Source organism: Zeugodacus cucurbitae, chromosome 5 (genome assembly GCF_028554725.1).
Source record: "Zeugodacus cucurbitae isolate PBARC_wt_2022May chromosome 5, idZeuCucr1.2, whole genome shotgun sequence".
In the NCBI taxonomy this organism is placed as follows: Eukaryota; Metazoa; Arthropoda; class Insecta; order Diptera; family Tephritidae; genus Zeugodacus; species Zeugodacus cucurbitae.
This window is the reverse complement of record NC_071670.1, coordinates 73,488,696-73,506,086: the sequence shown is the minus strand read 5'-3', so window position 1 is coordinate 73,506,086 and position 17,391 is coordinate 73,488,696. Positions and strand designations below refer to the sequence as shown.

The 17,391-nt window shown below is 34.9% G+C and overlaps 3 protein-coding genes across 5 annotated transcripts; 1 reads left to right on the top strand and 2 right to left on the bottom strand.

The window, feature by feature from the left end:
* Positions 1-801: 801 nt before the first annotated feature.
* Positions 802-12,265, bottom strand: LOC105212775 (brefeldin A-inhibited guanine nucleotide-exchange protein 3). 2 transcript variants are annotated; one of them, XM_011185022.3, is made up of 11 exons: positions 11,495-12,265; positions 11,006-11,385; positions 10,794-10,927; positions 9,847-10,487; positions 9,239-9,559; positions 9,012-9,168; positions 7,856-8,947; positions 7,417-7,784; positions 6,775-7,210; positions 6,528-6,701; positions 802-6,244 (listed from the first exon to the last, which is right to left on the bottom strand). In XM_011185022.3, the coding sequence occupies exons 2-11, from the start codon at positions 11,088-11,090 to the stop codon at positions 3,620-3,622; spliced, it is 6,033 nt and encodes a 2,010-aa protein (XP_011183324.2). In that variant the 5' UTR covers positions 11,091-11,385; positions 11,495-12,265; the 3' UTR covers positions 802-3,619. The 2 variants fall into 2 exon arrangements, with proteins under 2 accessions (XP_011183324.2, XP_011183323.2); XM_011185021.3 differs by having other exon boundaries at positions 11,006-12,265.
* A 1,775-nt stretch (positions 12,266-14,040) lies between these two features.
* LOC105212774 (malignant T-cell-amplified sequence 1 homolog) lies at positions 14,041-15,015 on the bottom strand. Of its 2 annotated transcripts, XM_011185020.3 has the most exons (5): positions 14,915-15,015; positions 14,835-14,861; positions 14,624-14,776; positions 14,262-14,564; positions 14,041-14,207 (listed from the first exon to the last, which is right to left on the bottom strand). In XM_011185020.3, exons 2-5 carry the CDS (start codon positions 14,843-14,845, stop codon positions 14,126-14,128), a joined length of 549 nt encoding a protein of 182 aa, XP_011183322.2. In that variant the 5' UTR covers positions 14,846-14,861; positions 14,915-15,015; the 3' UTR covers positions 14,041-14,125. The 2 variants fall into 2 exon arrangements, with proteins under 2 accessions (XP_011183322.2, XP_011183321.2); XM_011185019.3 differs by having other exon boundaries at positions 14,835-14,985.
* Positions 15,016-15,917: 902 nt separating this feature from the next.
* On the top strand, positions 15,918-16,756 carry LOC105212773 (uncharacterized). Its single transcript, XM_011185018.3, has 2 exons — positions 15,918-16,250; positions 16,311-16,756. Exons 1-2 carry the CDS (start codon positions 16,191-16,193, stop codon positions 16,659-16,661), a joined length of 411 nt encoding a protein of 136 aa, XP_011183320.1. The 5' UTR covers positions 15,918-16,190; the 3' UTR covers positions 16,662-16,756.
* The last annotated feature ends 635 nt before the right edge of the window (positions 16,757-17,391 follow it).

Genomic DNA, 17,391 nt, shown 5'->3' with positions numbered 1-17,391 from the left:
AATAAAGATCGTATAAATAACATTTTATGCTTAGTCTTTAAAGCGGAAATGACATTGTATAAGTGTAAATAGTATATTGTTTTAAAGAATAAAAAAGTACGAAAGTTAAACACAGCAACACACCGCTCTCTCTTTGCATACCAACATACAATGGTTGAATCCGTTCACATTAAGTATAGTATAATTTATATAAATGTTTAGTTAATACAATGCACACATTATTAAGTGGATATTTACGTTGAAAGTATTGTCTAATTTTATAATTATTTTTCTTTTTTTGTATTTGCTTTAATACTCTCCATAACACATGCCTACAATGTGCATGTGCATACATATACGAGTACGAGTACACTATGAAATGGAATTTTATTGGTTTTTTGGATAATTACATAAGATCGAAAAACTATCAGGTTGCACAGTTAAAGGATTATTTTAGTATCAGCTAAAATAAAAAAAAATGCTTGCATTTTTATCCTCTCAGGCAGATGAATTTTTTGAAATATTCACACTTAGTATGAAAAGATCTAAATAAACATTCCATTATCACAGCGCATCCCGGAAAATTTAATATAAATAAATACAAAATATTTTCATACTAATCTTGTGTTTAAAGTATAATGTTTAACTAACTCATTAACTAAATTGAGTTAACACGTATTCCTAATATACATAGAGATCATAATAAACGCAAAAAAAAAAAAACATTTGAAAATATTATACATTTAGATATATAGAATGAAAATAATAAGTTTCCCTATTAAACATTCGTCCTATGAACTAACTTGCATACGTTCATACACATACATATGTATACTCTAATGATCCCCATTCTTTTATATTTCAAATGTATATATACATACATACGTACATAAATAAAAAATAAATATCAGTTATCGTCGAAGTTTATCACAAAATTATGTAAAACTAATTTGATTGAAAGTCATGATTCAATTAATATAACCCATATTTAGATGTATTTGTTTGTATATTGTAACATCATGCTACAGCTAAAGAGTCTAAATTATAATACACATAGTATTATGTATATTTTATTTGTATTTAAATCATTAAGCTCGCTGAAATTGAATATGATTCACCAAATACAAATTTACTGATTACCATGAAATATGTAAAAGTAAACGATAATTTGACTTTCGAGTATACATTAGTACACAAATATATGTACATAAACACCTATTTACTTACATATGTACATATGTATGTAGAATGAGAGTAAAAACGATATTATAACAGCCGCAATAACAGTAGAGTCATTAACAGTAAGTAAAAATATTGTACAAATAATTCAAAAACGAATATTTGAGGGAAAACCAGTTTTTAAACGAAAAAAGCAGCAATTAATTAACTGTAATTTTTGTTAAAGATTTACCACATACATACATACATACATACATGTGTAGTTAGTATGTAATGCACATATTTTTTATTAAAATTTGAATGTTGATTGAAGAATTTCATTGAAGATTAGTACTACTTCTACTACTTTTTCGAGACGCCAGGCTATCAGTATTTCGATCGCTCAAAATATTTTGTAACAACATACAGAATGAAAACTACCGTTATGGTTAATACTGCATACAAACGACAGTCATGTATGTGTATGTGATTGGCGTTCAACCGTTTAGACGGTTATAGCCGAATCGACAGTCATGGTAGCAAATAAAACAAAAAATCACATTAAATATCTTTGTGGGAACTGCTTTGTAAATTTACATATACATATGTATGTATATATGAATATATATTTTAATAGGTAAATAGGTAAATATGTATACAAATCACTTTTCAATTTTGAATTTTACATAAGCCAGCTTTATTTTTTGAATAATAATATAAGTATGTATTTAAGTAGATAAGTTTTCCAATACATGATTACATATATATACTCTATGTGTATGTATATATAGATTTGCTCGTATATGTATGTATGTACATTATAATAATTCGCAAATATATTTATGTAAGTTTGTATTTTAGTTTTTATACTTAGCATTAAGCGGTTAGATAGTTCTCATACGCGCATACTATACGTACATATGATAAATATTCATCCGTACATATTTTTTACTATAGACTTAAACGTATGGATCTCACCAAAAAGAGCTCTACATATATTCATTTGATTTAATTTGTAAATCCTCTGTGTTACAGAGTTGGAGGGAAATTCTGTTATGAAGTTAGACCCCAAACATCTACTCATTTATTGGTGTTTACAATTATATATTTAATAATTACATAGTTCATCATATTTATAAAAACATTAAAAATAATTATAATTTGAGTCCAACCTTGTGCTTCTTCCTGGGTGTGTGTTTAAGGAGTACCTAAATTTCTCTCAAATGTATTCACATTAGAACATTCTATCTATAAAATAACAATATTCCGATTGGGTCTATTTCAATACAGTACAAGTACAATTACAATTACAATTACAATTTACCTTTACTGACAGACGATAAGTGCATTCTAATATACCTATTTACATTTGTATATTTTTTTTTTCATTTTCTCGAAACACCTTCTACATTAAACAGAACCATGTCTGTGTCTCAAGGAAAATGTTAAAGATATGAACGTTTGAATTTTCGAAATCTACACTCTTTCTTCCCTTCGTTATTCCATTGTGCTGAGATTTTTGCTGTTGGCACCATCGGGTTTGCCAGTTAGACAAGAGTGTTTCTATTTTATTTTCATCATATGAAATCAAATGTTTAGGTGCGAGTGTGGGCTGTAATTGTGGTTGAGTTCTTACTTTGAAATGTGTTGCCGCTTGCCGCCATCACAATGAAAATGATATTCTTCAGTTAGTTTGGTACACGAGTAACTATTTAGATTCGTTTTAGGCGTCCGGTGCTAAATTTCATTTATGTTAATTAAGAATGCTTGAACTTGGACTTGGAAGATTCTAAATGAGAGATCTTTAATTCGTTTCCATAGCAATTTGGCAAAACGTTTAAATTGAAGCATCGCCTATGGTTGGTCATGAGAGATGTTATAAATGTATGCATGGATGAATGTACGTGTATATGGACAATGATTATAATATATAATATACATATATAATAGTATAATTTGTACGCATGTACTTAGTTTTGTAGCGCATAAAAGCAAATATTCCATTATAAAAATAAAGCATTTATTTGTAGTATATATGTATGTATGTAGTATATGTAATGTATATGTATATATAGTAAATACTGTCACCCATTGCTGATTGGCATGCGATCGTGGATTATCAATGTGTGGAATTCCGATATGATATTGATGCTATTGTAATGATTTGGCTTCGACACACGTCCTTGAATAGTGACGAGGGCAACCAGAAGAAGCCACAGGCGTAAAAGGTAAAAGGTGACCTGTTACACTTCAATATTTTCCGAAATTATGTTATGGATTGCCAAACAGGGTCACTGTATGTATGTATGTATGAATACATGTGTGTATATGGACAGCATAGATGCCATTTAGTCGCCTTAAATGACTCCGATGTTTCTACGAGTATATCAATTCCATAGCCAGTCCTATGCTTGACATTGACGAATTTCGATGGCGATCTCCGTTCTGCTTACAAATCAAAATAAAACTCAACAAGCATAGCCTAAAATTGATTAACCTTCAATTCATTGCCCTGCAACTGAACCAGCCGAAAGGCCTCTCGGATTGTGGGTGTCATTAACAGCTTAAGATTCTCCTCAGCTTCGCCGGGCAAAGAGCGCAGTAGCTCCATAGAAGCTACGACCAGTTGCGCCAAAGCAGCTTTTTTATAATTGGAGTCCTTGAGTATACTCGATGCACGTTGTTGCTCAATTTCCGGTGATATTGCCTCCGATTCGCTTTTCTGTGGGCGATTTGTGTCGAAAGGGTTATTCCGACTTTTCGGTTGAAATTCACTGATCAATGTTGTCATTGTCACATTTTCCTCTTCGAGTGGAGCACACTTGTTAGGTGAAGTAGCCATTGCTTCGGAGTGGCTTGATGTACTGGCATTCTCACCGTTTGTGCTAACTGATATGCGCATTGGCTTTGCGGTCATCACTTTGTGTTGTGAACCGCGCTTATCACTGCCATCGCTAGAACGCAGCTTTCCATTCTCAATATCATGAATTGCTGAATTGTTCAAATATAGCTCACACACAAGATTCCAAGCGTCCTGTAAACAGAACAAATAACGCACAAAGTTTTCCTTCTTCTTTACCGTGGTCGTATTTAGGCGCGAACAAGACTCGAGTATAAATTTCAGATCATCCGGACCCAAATTGTATACAACGATGTCATTTAAATAGGAATCCACTAAAGCGATGTAATATATCATCCAAGATGACGTCATCTGTTTATATAAATTGGCTGCATATTCAGTATTGGAGACCTTTTGCATAAGAAATTTGAGTCCTGGTCTAGAATCGAATTCCAAGGAACTCGTCAAATACTGTTTGACACATCGCAGTAATATCTCCTTAGAGCGAAAGTCCAAGTCATAGTCGTGACCAGTCGTCGACGTTGCATAATTGTCAAATATGCATGTGGAAACTGCTTGAGGTACACACTTTAGCCGGGAAAGTAAGAGCTTCGCAACTAATTGTAGGAGCATCTGATTTGCTAATAAGCCAACCACCAAGTTCTTGAACGGAATACGAATAACAAAATTGTCCAGATTCGAATTGAAACCATTGTTTAATGGATATAGCAGAAATGAATAGCTTCGCTCATCGGTGAAATGTTTCTCCATGTGATTGGAAACTTTCGCAGTCGGTTCTCGCTGATTGTCTGAGAGGAACACCTGTTGCGCCAATGAGTAAACGCGCGTCAATTCCTCCACGGTGCTATCGCGTCGAGCTGCCACCTTTACGTTTGCGCAATCTCCATAGAAACTATTGGACTTCTCATGGAAAGCAAACGACAATTGCCGTAAAGGGGCAATTGTCACCGTACAAGCGCGGTGTAATGCCGAGCTGGCTATCATCCATTGTGACTCATTGAACAGCATGCCTGTGGATAAGATTATATGTTTTAAGCACGAAACCCCAACACGCGCTACGGATTCCTGCGCCTGCGCAGAACACTCTATTAATACCAATAACAGCTGTTTGAGGGCCAGTGTAGCCGAGCTGGATATTTTAGTTGGTGAATCAGTGACGTTAGCTCCGCTTTCCTCACTCGATGATGAACTATCGTATTGATGGGTGTGGTTAATGTTATCATTATCATCAATCCGTTCAGTGATGAATTTCAACTTAGAATATAAAGAATTGTCGATGTTAGTACTGCAGTCGCTAGTTAAATTTATATTCGAAGGCGTGTGTACTATTTGGGTTACGCGAGTCTTCATTACACCTTGTCTGCGGCTACTGTCACTTACGGACTTCTCGATAAATTCCACGACTAAGTCGGTTGTCATGCAGCAACAGTGCTTGAAGTTCTTTTCAATCATTGACCAAGGTGCACCGGTTTTATTGATGTAACGCAACCAATCCTGAATCATTGGTATTAACAGATGGTTAATGCAGTAGAATCCGAAGTCAATACCAGGACAACATAATAAGTTTTTGAATAGCTTAAATATCGTTTGAAGTATTGGTGCTTGATGTGAATAAGGGCAAACGATTAGTGAGTTTGTAAGGCCATCCAAGAGGAGAAACCAAACTTTCAATACTCCTGATGGCTTATCCATTTCGTCGATTTTTGTGATGGCATCTTTGTCGATGTGCAACGATCGATACGATATCATGTGCTGCTCATTCTTCGTTTGTAAATAATCATTGCCGAAATATGTAAAATTCTCCATTGAATTAGGGATGTTCGCATCGATGATATGGGTGTAGGAGATTCCTTTGATTTTGTAAGTTGAATGGAAGTTGGGACACTTCGGCATGTTGTACATAAAGCCTAAAATAGATGAGCACCGCTCGAGGAAACGAAGTGTTTCATGTAGGAACTCCGTGGGTCGAAAGTTGTTTTCTTCATCACCGCACGTATTGTTATTTGCCCCTCCACTGCCTGATATCTCTAGATAAGATAATAAGCATAGTATACAATCTAATCCAGCATTGGCAAATACTAAAGTGTTATCGGAGTCAAGAAAGACTCTGAATATATCGATGATGTTGCTCATATTTAGCATACGACTTCGAGCATTGCGTAAAGTTCCGAATAGTGGACGCCATCCCGACCGGATTTCTGTCCTGTGCGCTTCGACGATTTCATACAAACATGCAACAATTTGATCCTAAAAATTATGAAAGTGTATTAATCTTTTAATCATAAATGTTGACTTATCTAATATACATATATGTAAGTATTAGGCCTCATATATCCTAAATTAATGAAATGTCTATATTTTGTTTATTATTTTTACCACTCCAAAAGCTAACCATTTGTTGGTTTACAACTAATAAGTAATTTGCCTTGCTCAATGTCAATTATATTTCTATAACTTGAGATGGTATAAGCGGGTAATCTTCCGTAGCTAGACAACTCATCTCTACCGTAAGTTTTATCAATGTACTTACCTGCACATCAACGTCGCATGAGTCCATACTTAGGAGATTTTCAAACGGTTTCAGCAGTGCTTCGTTGAAATGAAAATGGGGTAGCTCAGATTGTTCCACAAGAAGTGCTGTAATGATGTCATGGATGTACTCAATGGCTCGTTTCGATATTACGCGATCTCGATGACAGGAAGCCTTAAATAAAATGCAGAATTAGTTAAGTGTCACTTGTTTCGAATAATTTCTATATACTTATTCAGATACTCACATCCATTAAATGAGGCCCAGTGATGGCCCATACTTTTAGAATATGTATAAGCGGTCTGGAGCTTTTAAATACCTTCAGTGTAACATCTCCGATTCGATGTAATAATAAAGAAATTGGTAAGGTTTCGATTTTCTTCCAACCCTTGCTCGGCCACCAAATTCGACTGCCTTTGCGCGTAGTTGTGTTCTTATAGAGTTGCTCTCTCGATGCTTTACATAGGTTTTTCAAAAACTGGCACAGTGAAGGCAGACTTAAGCGTTCAGCGGCGTCTGAGAAGAGATTTTCAGCCTGGTGTGACAGAGCGCAAAGAACCTTAGAGGTGTCACTCTGACTCAATAGCACCGTCTCATTTGTGCCTGAATAGACTTTTAATATAGATGTAATATTCGTATTAGGACTTTGCAGGGGTGCCTGAAGAAAGCTGTAAACATCCACGCTATAAAACAAAGACATTCTGTTTAATTTTTTGAAACTATGTTCCGAGTCAGAACAATTCCAAATGAGTGACTATTTCACTTAAAGTATTGATAATCTTATTGCATTATTGGAAATCAACCGTTTTGCAAAAACATTTCTTTCAAGAAACTTAATATTTATCTGAGAATGTACATATGTGTAATATGCTAAGAGTAAACTAATTACCACGTTTCATCATCATCTATGGGTAGTGAAGATAAATTTAGTTTATCATTTTGAGCTGAATTGCTTAGCTTTTCGCCGGTTTCCAAGTCACGGCGCCCTGTGCCTGGTGAAGTGCCAATCGATGAATTTTGTAAGCTGAAAATTTCGTGCTCCAACTGGCTGACATGACGGCACACGGCGAATACGGATTGCCAGCAATCGGGACTATAGGAGCCCAAATTCAAGCCCCCATTCAAAACCACATCCATAGACATTGCTTGGCTGGCGGAAATTCTTGGTCCATTTGTTTGGCATACATTTGATGCCAGAAGACTTAAAATTTTTCCAGCTAAATGCTGCAAATTCAAACTGTTGCTTAAAGTAGCTGCCTAAAATGCCAAGAAAATTAAATTAGTTACTTTACAGATGCAAGAACTTCGTAAACTATTTCGTATCTTACCGAGTGCAAACCATCCAGGCACATAGCATATAAAGCTTCACCATTTGTTTTATTTGTTTTTGCTTTGACTCGAAGTGTGCGTTTTGACAATGCTACCAATTTATTTGAATTGGCGCACGATAAATCGCCGAGACCCGAACTCAACACTATAACCATTGAATCCCAGCAACAAGTCAATAACCGTCTGCAAAGCTTTTTTGCGGCCTCGCGTCTCTTGCTGTCCAGCTCATCCGTATGTTTCAGATTCGCCATTTGTAACCGTTGCCATTCGGAAAGCATCTGAGTTGGTCCCAAACCTCCAGCATCACACAACATATCTACAAGGGCACTTCGTGAGTAGGTGCCTTCTAACTCCTCCCTGCTCATCGCTTCCAATGCGTTTGAAACTAATACCGTTTGATAGAGTTCACAAAGCCAAGGAGATGAGAGATACACCAAGACTCCAGTGTTTTGGACAGATGTGACGAATTGCTGTTCTGACATGGGAATCAGTATCTCCCTTTGTGGGTCATCATAATACCCAGCCTTTGTTAATTGCAGGCTGAGCAGTAATGATGAATAAATTGCCAAGTAAATACCATCCGCATTTATCGCTGTGAGGTGACAATCAAAATCAGAGAAATTCATGGTGTTCTCTTGGCAAACAATTGATGCAAATTCTTGCATGGCTTCGTCTACCTCAATGCAAGAACGCAGACGCAATAATTTCGGCACTAACTCCGTACGCAAAGCTTTTGCGAATTCTTTGGCGTGTTGTCGATCATTATCAATATCGGTGCGCACAGGTATAACCGGGGCTTCGAGATGAGTATAGGGCCATCGGTTCTCTACTCGTGACGTTTCATCACTTGAAGTCGATTGTTCCTCCTCTTCTGGTCCCTCCGTATCGCCGGAGCCATTTGAAGCAGCATCATGTTCTGGATGATCACCATCACTATCAGAACCTGAGGATGTTTCAAACACGTTTTGCCGAAACTCAACAATCGCATCGCGATAAGGGGCTGGTAGACGCGCCATTGATTGATAAGTCAAAGGACCTGTGTAGTCGGCATCCTTCAATGTTTCATGACGACTATTAACCGCACTCACAATCTACGGATCAACACATAGTTATGTATGTTATCATAGTTATTCACATTATTATATCATATCTTACCTGATCACTTATCATTGATTCAGTTAGTTCACCGCTGCAAAGAACTTGCAAGCTATCTAGAAGTGCGACCATACATTCCACGCTTGCGTGAAGTCCGGTCTCCATTCCGGAATTTGTGCTTACACCAAAAGCGCATTCTTCCATGGCATCGACCATTCTATATAATTTATAAATTATTAACGTCACACTTAAGAAATATTTTGCATAAATGGATCAAGGATACTCACAGACGAAACAAGGCCATTTCATCACTGCAACCTTGACCTGTACTTTTGTCAACATAAAGGATAACTGCCAGATCTATCAAACGCTCCGGAGTTTTCAGTATTTCGCGAACACACTTCAGTGGTTCGGTGCGATTTTGAGGAGCTGGCAGTAGGAGCATACGATGAAAGAGTGCCTCCAGCATCGGCCGAAGGGATCCATATGCCCCAGCAATGCGAAGTAACTGAATCGCCGTCAAGTACACGCAGCGAGCCTGCGGACCATCTAAGCCAGGACCAGTAAAAAAGCCACGCGCTTCATTTTCAATCAGATTTAGTGCATCCCTGATGAATTTACACCAAAGTTATTTCAAATATGTATTATACAAACAAACATAATATATTTTAACCTAAATACCATGAGGGAAGCATGAAACTAGGGGTTTGAATTTAATTCAACTAGATTTTTTTATTTATCAATTAAAAAAGTTTCTGTACGAAATCTTAAGCCAATATGTAAAAACTAACCACTCCTATGAAAGGAGACATCTAGAGGATTAGCTGGGCTTTCGATGCCAGATTTAGATATGACTGCAGGTTACTTTCACATTTAAATACGAATTTTTACTCACTTATACGTAAACTTTTTATCCAAATTAATGCGACCCGGCGATCCCAACGCTGCCGCCAATGTCGGGCAAAACTTCTGCCATAAGAATGATGTAAAGTGTGGATTCGCGTGAACGTTTCGCGGCAATGCCGATGTCAGTGTTAGAATGCATTCCGTTAAATACAAGGAGCAGTTATTGTCTGCCTTTTTGTTGGGCGATCCATTCGTAGTTGGCTCCACTAAGCGACTGCACAGCCACTGCATTACCGGTATTACTTCGTTATAAACGGCCGAAGCCTGTGTTTGTGTCATCAGACCTGGCGGTGCAGTCTTCTTCACCTCCTCGGCCTCCTCCATGAGAAAGGCGCAAAAAGTTCGCAGGCACTGCGATGCAGCTGCCAGGGAAGCCGCTTTTGTGGCTCGAGAGCCCAACTCCCAACATTCGCCGCAACGAGACAGTGTTTCAATTAGAAGGCGACCATTTAATGTGCACGCGGGTGAGCAAGCCATAGCCAGAAAAAGGCGTAAAACATTGATCACGGTGTCTTCGTTGCTGGTCGTAGGCAAAATGCCACTTGTGGCGCGCAACAACTGAGCTGGCAACCACACCGAGTCATCTTCCGGTTCCAAGCCAATGTAAAAACGTTCGTCTTTGATAATGCGCTGAAAGTAAGTCAATACGGAGGTTTACTATCAATCATTTAAAATATTCTATGATTTTTATTCACATATGTAGAACCATAAATACAATACGGACATATTATAACAGTAATTGATCGTAAATATTTATTATATCTATGATTTTTGCTACACATAACAGTCACTCGTACTTATGACCCAAAGTATAAGTACATATGTACATATGTATATAATATCACAGTATATGGTATGTATGTATGTATGTACATAGTTTTTTGATAAATATACATATAATTCTTATGTTTCTTTTAACTTTTGGTTGTTACTTACATGCAAACCATTGAGTCCCATTGTAACAAACTTTGGACGCTTCGTATCTAGGGCCATTTGCAGTGCAGTGAAGCATACTGACCGAAGTTCATGAGCCGGATCCCGATGGATTCCATGCTGGCGGTATAACTTATCTATTTGAAGGAATTTAAAGCATATTGCGTATTATTATTACTAATGAGGTATCTATTTTCAATCGCCTTGGTACCCACCATACGCAATTTGCGCCGTTTGCCGCAATGCATTATGTTTTGTCCCTGTGGACTCCTTTATAATCAGCAAAAATAAATCCTCCATTTGTAAATCACTTCTACTGTGCTGATAAAGCTCTTCAAACAGTATAAACTTCCTGTTGCTTAAAACGTTCGCTTGTTACTGTCCTTTATACCAATTGTTGTTGTTACAACAATATGTCCATATGTTTAGACGTAGTACATCGGTATTGGCGAGTGTTCAGAGAGAAACGGTGCCTTTGATGACGCTGTGAGTACTATTCGTATTGCCTGGGTAGTGAGGCTATTATTTTTGCTTTGATGATTGCCATTCAGCACAAGCTTTCTACTATATATACTGTACATATGCATACATGTACCTACATATGTAAGTGTATATATAAATATGTATGTATGTATGAGAAAATTTACGAATGTATAATCAATAATAGCACCGAAGACTTTGATGCACTTTCAAGGATAACTTACAGCGTCAAGTCATGGGAGAAATGCTTTTGCTATTATCCTTTTTGTCCACCCAACTTATCGGACATTGTGTCTTGAGACTGGCGAAATTCACACACGCTTGGATCTCATTTATTTACTTATGTACTTTCAATATGTACTTAAATGCTTGTAAATACAGTTTAATAAATAACAGTGCAAACTGCAATCGGTTAGCATTTATGTATGTATGTATATACAAATAAATATGTTGTGTGCAATATTGATTTTTTCAAAATTAATTTATCACTTATTTTTCTTCTTTAATACTCGTATATATTTGCAAATAACGAATGTTCACATTTATATTGAAAACCAACCACGTCACTTATTTGTTTATTATTCCGCAATTTTTATAATCTACTAAAATATTGCTTTTATTTGAATTTATTTTTAATTCAACAAAGCTTCGATGTTTATTTGTTTATGGGATTTCGTCCAACAGACATCGGAAGTTTTCAAAAGTTTACCCTCATTTTTGCTACCCTGACCTCTACAGTGTACGAAATCGTCTAATCAACTTTAAACGTTGTCTCTAATGGCAATCTCAAGCGAAACTGACGGCCACTGCGAGCCAATGATGTTAGTCACTCAATATTTTCCTTAACAGCCATTTAAAAACAAAACGTTGCTCAATGCGCAGGTCCAGGCATCAGCTCCTTTCCTGATGTTTGCTTTCTGGTTTATTTCGTATTTTCAATCTTTGGCCGGTAAAAATCGATAATGACTGCTGCGGCCAACTTCTTGGTGTCATTTATATGAAGATTTCCATATCGCTATATACATACATGTAGATCATTATATATATATACATATGTATGTACATACATATATATTTAAATAATATAAAGTATGTGTAAAAAATTTTATGAGTATATTAAATATTCTCAAACTACATTTCAAAATTACTGGAAAAAAGTTGAAACGCCACCAACCAACCAACCAAGCGCATATGTAATACATATATACTATGTATATATGCCATGAACCCAAAGCCTCACATTCTATGCATTTACAAGACCCTTCAGAATCATAACAGGTGGTTTCATTTACTATTTGTATGCTGTCTGCATAATCTTTGATTTTGTTTTGCTTTCCTCGTGTTAGTGTGTCAGATTTCAAAATAGACACACAGACAGATAGACAGTAAGAGACTAATTTTTGCTACATATTCCCCCAGCACCACAAAAATGAAATGAAAAGAAATGTCTCTCGTATTAAAACAGTTATAAAAATTAAATTGTATTGAGATATTTGCAAATTGGCCCATATAACAAGTATCACATAGTTAGACTCTCATTTTAAAGACTGATATTAAATCATATGTATATGTGTTAGTTAGTTTTTGGTTTTGGTTTTGTATATGTGTAGGTAAAGACAGATATTCGGAAAGCAGTTCGTTTAGAGGTTCTAATCATTTAGTTAGTTCTAATCATTATACCGTTATACATTGTATTTCGAGAAGGTAATGAAAACGTACAAATACTTAATGAATATATATATATATAACAAATTCCAAATATATATAAATGGATAAAAGGCAATGTAGTATCTCCAACAATAATCCTGATTATACAAACATATTTATACATATATTAATGTCCCGATTTTTTTGCCAATTTAAAGATATCTAAATGTAATATTTTAAGAATTGTTTAGATCGTTTAAGTAAACAGTCTGAAACTGGTGTCGTCCTCGTCGAATCTTCAAAATGGAGAAGTTACAAAATGAAAATCGCTACAGAAACTAGTTAATCTATAGTTAGAAGAATATGGATAATATGCTGAGAAGAATTAAACTTTACCAGCTAAGACAAAATATCTTCCATGGGTCCAATCTAAAAACCGTGGGTGACATAAGTATAAGATATGTTTTTGACATAAAGTGAAAAATTAAGAAAATATATTTCAATTGAAAATTGGATTTTCTATTGTAATTATTTTCATTAATTTGGTTAACTTTATACTTATGGTCCAATATGTTAAATATCTTATCTTTAACTTATACAAATAGCGAATGTATCTAATGTTCGGCTGCGCCCAAATATATACCTTCGTTGTTTCTTTTTAAAGCCATTATTTAAGAAACATTAAAATAGGGTCAAAGCTATTTGTATAGATATTGCTCCGTCTATAACTACTTCCAATATTCTAGGAGAAAAAGCACTCTTATTATTGATAAAATTATTTGCCAAAGTAGGCTAACAATACACATACACTCCACTTTCCATTGTGGGTACGGAAGGGATGCAAACGTATTCTCCTCAATTAAATTGAGTTGTAGTTACTTGGTATCGATTACTTAGTAGTAGTAGTAGTAATAGCTGCATAAAACATTCCCCAAATAATTTTGAGGAATGCAGCCGATTTGACAGTCCTTGGCCGAATAAAATTCCGGGTCCGTTCCGGTTACGTAGAACCGACTGTCGTGAGAAGTTACTTAATTTGCACTATTATTAATAATGATCTTCTGTATTTACGTTCATGAAAACTCCATTTGTCCATATTTGAGTACAAATAAATATACATATATCCAATAAACTAAAGCAATTTATTTAATTAAGAAATCAACATTTTAATATTGCTCGCCATCGTTAGTCATTTCAGTCTAGAATTTTTACTTAACAACCTTCATCTTCCAGAGACCGTCATTGAGGTAATGGCAATTTTCTACTCCAACACCTTTGTTGATTTTCGAGCTAAAACAAAATACTATTAAGTACGAGGAATTCGCAAAATAAAATTCAACTTACATATCATCGGTAGATAATGTGGTAACACCAATAGCTAATGCATGTTCCTTACCCTCAGCCATTATAGCAACTATTGTTCCTTTATCAGCAGAAGTCATTTGTGCACCCGGTGATGTAAGACCGGGACACATGATGTTAGCTCCACTTAGTACGAAGCGTATGGCGCCCTTATCTACTTGCTGCATGGTTACAAAATATGGGAATTTATGAAGTAATCGTAAGGTAGGCATCCATAGACTCTCACGATGCCGGAAAAAAACAATTTCTCCGCTTCCCGTAACTAAAAGTTCTATATGATCATGACTAAAATTAGATATACATATAATAAAGTCTATCAATTTTTGGCTAAAATTGTATATAACCATTTCGCGATGCGATAGGAATCCTTTTTTGGTAATATCAAATCAATATGTGTTTCCAATAAGGGATATGTCTCTAATAGCTTCGCTCGAATTCCTTTCTGCACTGAAGACTTCAGTTGCTGCAGCGACGAAACACTTTCCTTTTCCTCAAATCTATAATGTCAACAACTAAATCACATTCAAAAACAAAATGAACCGAAAAATAACTTACTTTTTAAACATATTATATCAAATTAGGCTGTAATATCAAATATATTAGAACAACTTTATTTCAATAAGTTTACGTTTCACCTAAAAGACATGCCAGATTAGCTACCAACAACAAATTAAGAGAAAATGTCAAGTGAGCAGTGTTGCCATAATCTACGATAAAAGTAAGGACAATTCTAAAGAGAGAGTTGTCGAGTACAGTGTAAACAAGTTTAAATTAGAGTTGTAAAGTAGAGTATTGAGTAATAAATTGTTAACTTATAAGGATTTATAAATAAAGATTAGTGTATAGCCATTAAAGTGTGACTTTGCCCTTATATAGTTACGATACATCGCCACTCGAACATTCTGGCAACCACGAATATCGATGTCTAGATACATCTGACAAGTTATCGATTTCGATTGTCAATTCTAGTTTTTTCTAGTACCATTACATTACAATACAACAGTAGTTCCAAAAACAAATAGCCCATTTTCCTCTTTGACCCCTTTCACACAGGCAATTTTTGTCGCGGCAATTCTTATTTTTATAGGAGAGGGGGCGACGAGGAGAGGAGAATCGCGCCGAGTCTGCTGTGTTCAGGCAACACGCTTTGTGTTCTTATTCGTAACAGTTCGCTGCTACGTAACAGTGTTGCATTTGCACATATTTTAAAATTACTGTTTACAATATATTTGAAAATTTTAATTTAATCATTTAATTTTGTATGTAATTTGCAAATACATATAGAAATATGCATAATATAATTAAAATGTGCTAGAAAATTGAGAATAACGATAAAAATTAGTTAATGAAATATATATTTTTTGCTTGGAAACGATGCGTACAAGAAGTTGAGAAAATAATATGAAAGAGAATGACAGAAAAACACGAACAGAGTTGTCGAACAAGAATTGCTCGTGTGAACGCAAGGGGCTACAGCAAAAGAGAATCGCCCGAAAATTAGCAACAGAAGTTGCCTGTGTGAAAGTGGACTTATACACTAAATAGGGGAATTTTTTTTATCAAGTGTTGTAAATAATTAGAACGTGAGCATACATATAATTATAGAAATATCACAAGGAATTATCCGCACTGTTCTTAATAAAATATTTCGAACACTTTTATAAATTCTTATTTTTATTGTAATCATTCGGCTCTGTACCCTATTGACTTTAGACGCATACATATATCGAAAGTACTTATCGGATAAGTCGAAACTATTGACCGTCTCTACAATTGTTGTTATTAGTAACAACAATAACATACAAGAATGATTCTACCATTGTCAAATTGTTTATTAAAATGCAAATAAATATGCTAAATATGCAAAAACTATGAAAATATTTCGATAACTATATTTATTCCCATGAAAAGATGGACTATATGTTTGCTGATTTATTAACACGGGAGGAGTTGTTGAACATTTTGATAGAGGTACGGTCTACCGATTTTTAACTTTACTATTTCCATTTCAATTTGTATCGTTACATACAGCGCCAACTGAACTTACCAAATATTCAGGAAATGTCGCATGGAGAATTAGTGCGTTTATACAAAACATTTGCCCTACCTCTAGCACGTAGGGAAAGGCATCGTGTCAGGGGTAAATTGGAATGCAACAATTCGAATGCACAACATTTGAAAATAAATAATGTCATATCTATGGATACTGATGAACCAGAATATACTCCACCATCTCATCAAATATCTCAGACATCCAACAGTTCGACGACGGAAAATTCTATTACGTGTGGGAAAAGATTGTGTGGATACAAACATCTACACCCGTTAACCGATGAATATTTAAGCATAGCAACAAAACGTATTAAAATAGCGTGGTCTTAAATGGTTCGCAGAAGTAATTTTATACGATTAAAGTCTTAAGATACATATATCCAAATACATGATCTTCATTTCATTAAACAATTTATTTCAAAATATTCTTATAATTTCCAGTGCTATTTCCGGTGATTGTATATAAATATTTAACTTAGCTAAATAAATTAATTTACTTTTAGCGTTTTAGAAAAGTGTAGTCATTGAACGATACAGTGTTTTTATATACATGTTACATAAATTGATTTTAAGGCAAAATATCTATAACAATCATATATGCATACTGAAAATTACACAAATGTCCATACAATAGAATTGCTTGTCCACTCGTCTTTTATTTTTAATTTATGTGTTTGTAATATTACTTGTAGAAGTAACATTTTTCCCGCCTGCATTTTTAAGTACGGTTTTGTGTAAACATAAAAAAAAAATATATATATACTATATAAAATTAAAAAAATATATATTAATGCGAGCAATCTGTTTATATTTTTTTTATTGGAAGTACATGTGCATGTATGTATATAAATCATTGGTCTCAAGAATAAGAAGAGATACAATTTTTAAAAACATTATAGAATGTGTAATACATACATATATTTATAAAGTTTGGATTCAATGCTACATATAGATATACACGCATGTATTACACATTATACTCGTATAATATTCTTAAAAAATACTCTTTTAATGTTTTACCAGTGATTTAACTTTATTTACATAAATTCATTGACTAATC

Excerpts from the sequence above, each read along its gene's own strand:
- LOC105212774 (XM_011185020.3), bottom strand. Across the intron at positions 14,565-14,623 it reads TCCTATCGCATCGCGAAATG|TCATGATCATATAGAACTTT; the intron begins GTTATATACAAT and ends ATCTAATTTTAG. Across the intron at positions 14,208-14,261 it reads ACATTATCTACCGATGATAT|CTCGAAAATCAACAAAGGTG; the intron begins GTAAGTTGAATT and ends ATTTTGTTTTAG.
- LOC105212773 (XM_011185018.3), top strand. The coding sequence starts at position 16,191 with ATGGACTATATGTTTGCTGATTTATTAACACGGGAGGAGTTGTTGAAC. Across the intron at positions 16,251-16,310 it reads TGTTGAACATTTTGATAGAG|CGCCAACTGAACTTACCAAA; the intron begins GTACGGTCTACC and ends CGTTACATACAG.
- LOC105212775 (XM_011185021.3), bottom strand. The coding sequence starts at position 11,090 with ATGGAGGATTTATTTTTGCTGATTATAAAGGAGTCCACAGGGACAAAA. Across the intron at positions 9,560-9,846 it reads GATAAAAAGTTTACGTATAA|GGATGCACTAAATCTGATTG; the intron begins GTGAGTAAAAAT and ends TAAATTCATCAG. Across the intron at positions 6,702-6,774 it reads CTGGGCCTCATTTAATGGAT|GCTTCCTGTCATCGAGATCG; the intron begins GTGAGTATCTGA and ends ATTTTATTTAAG.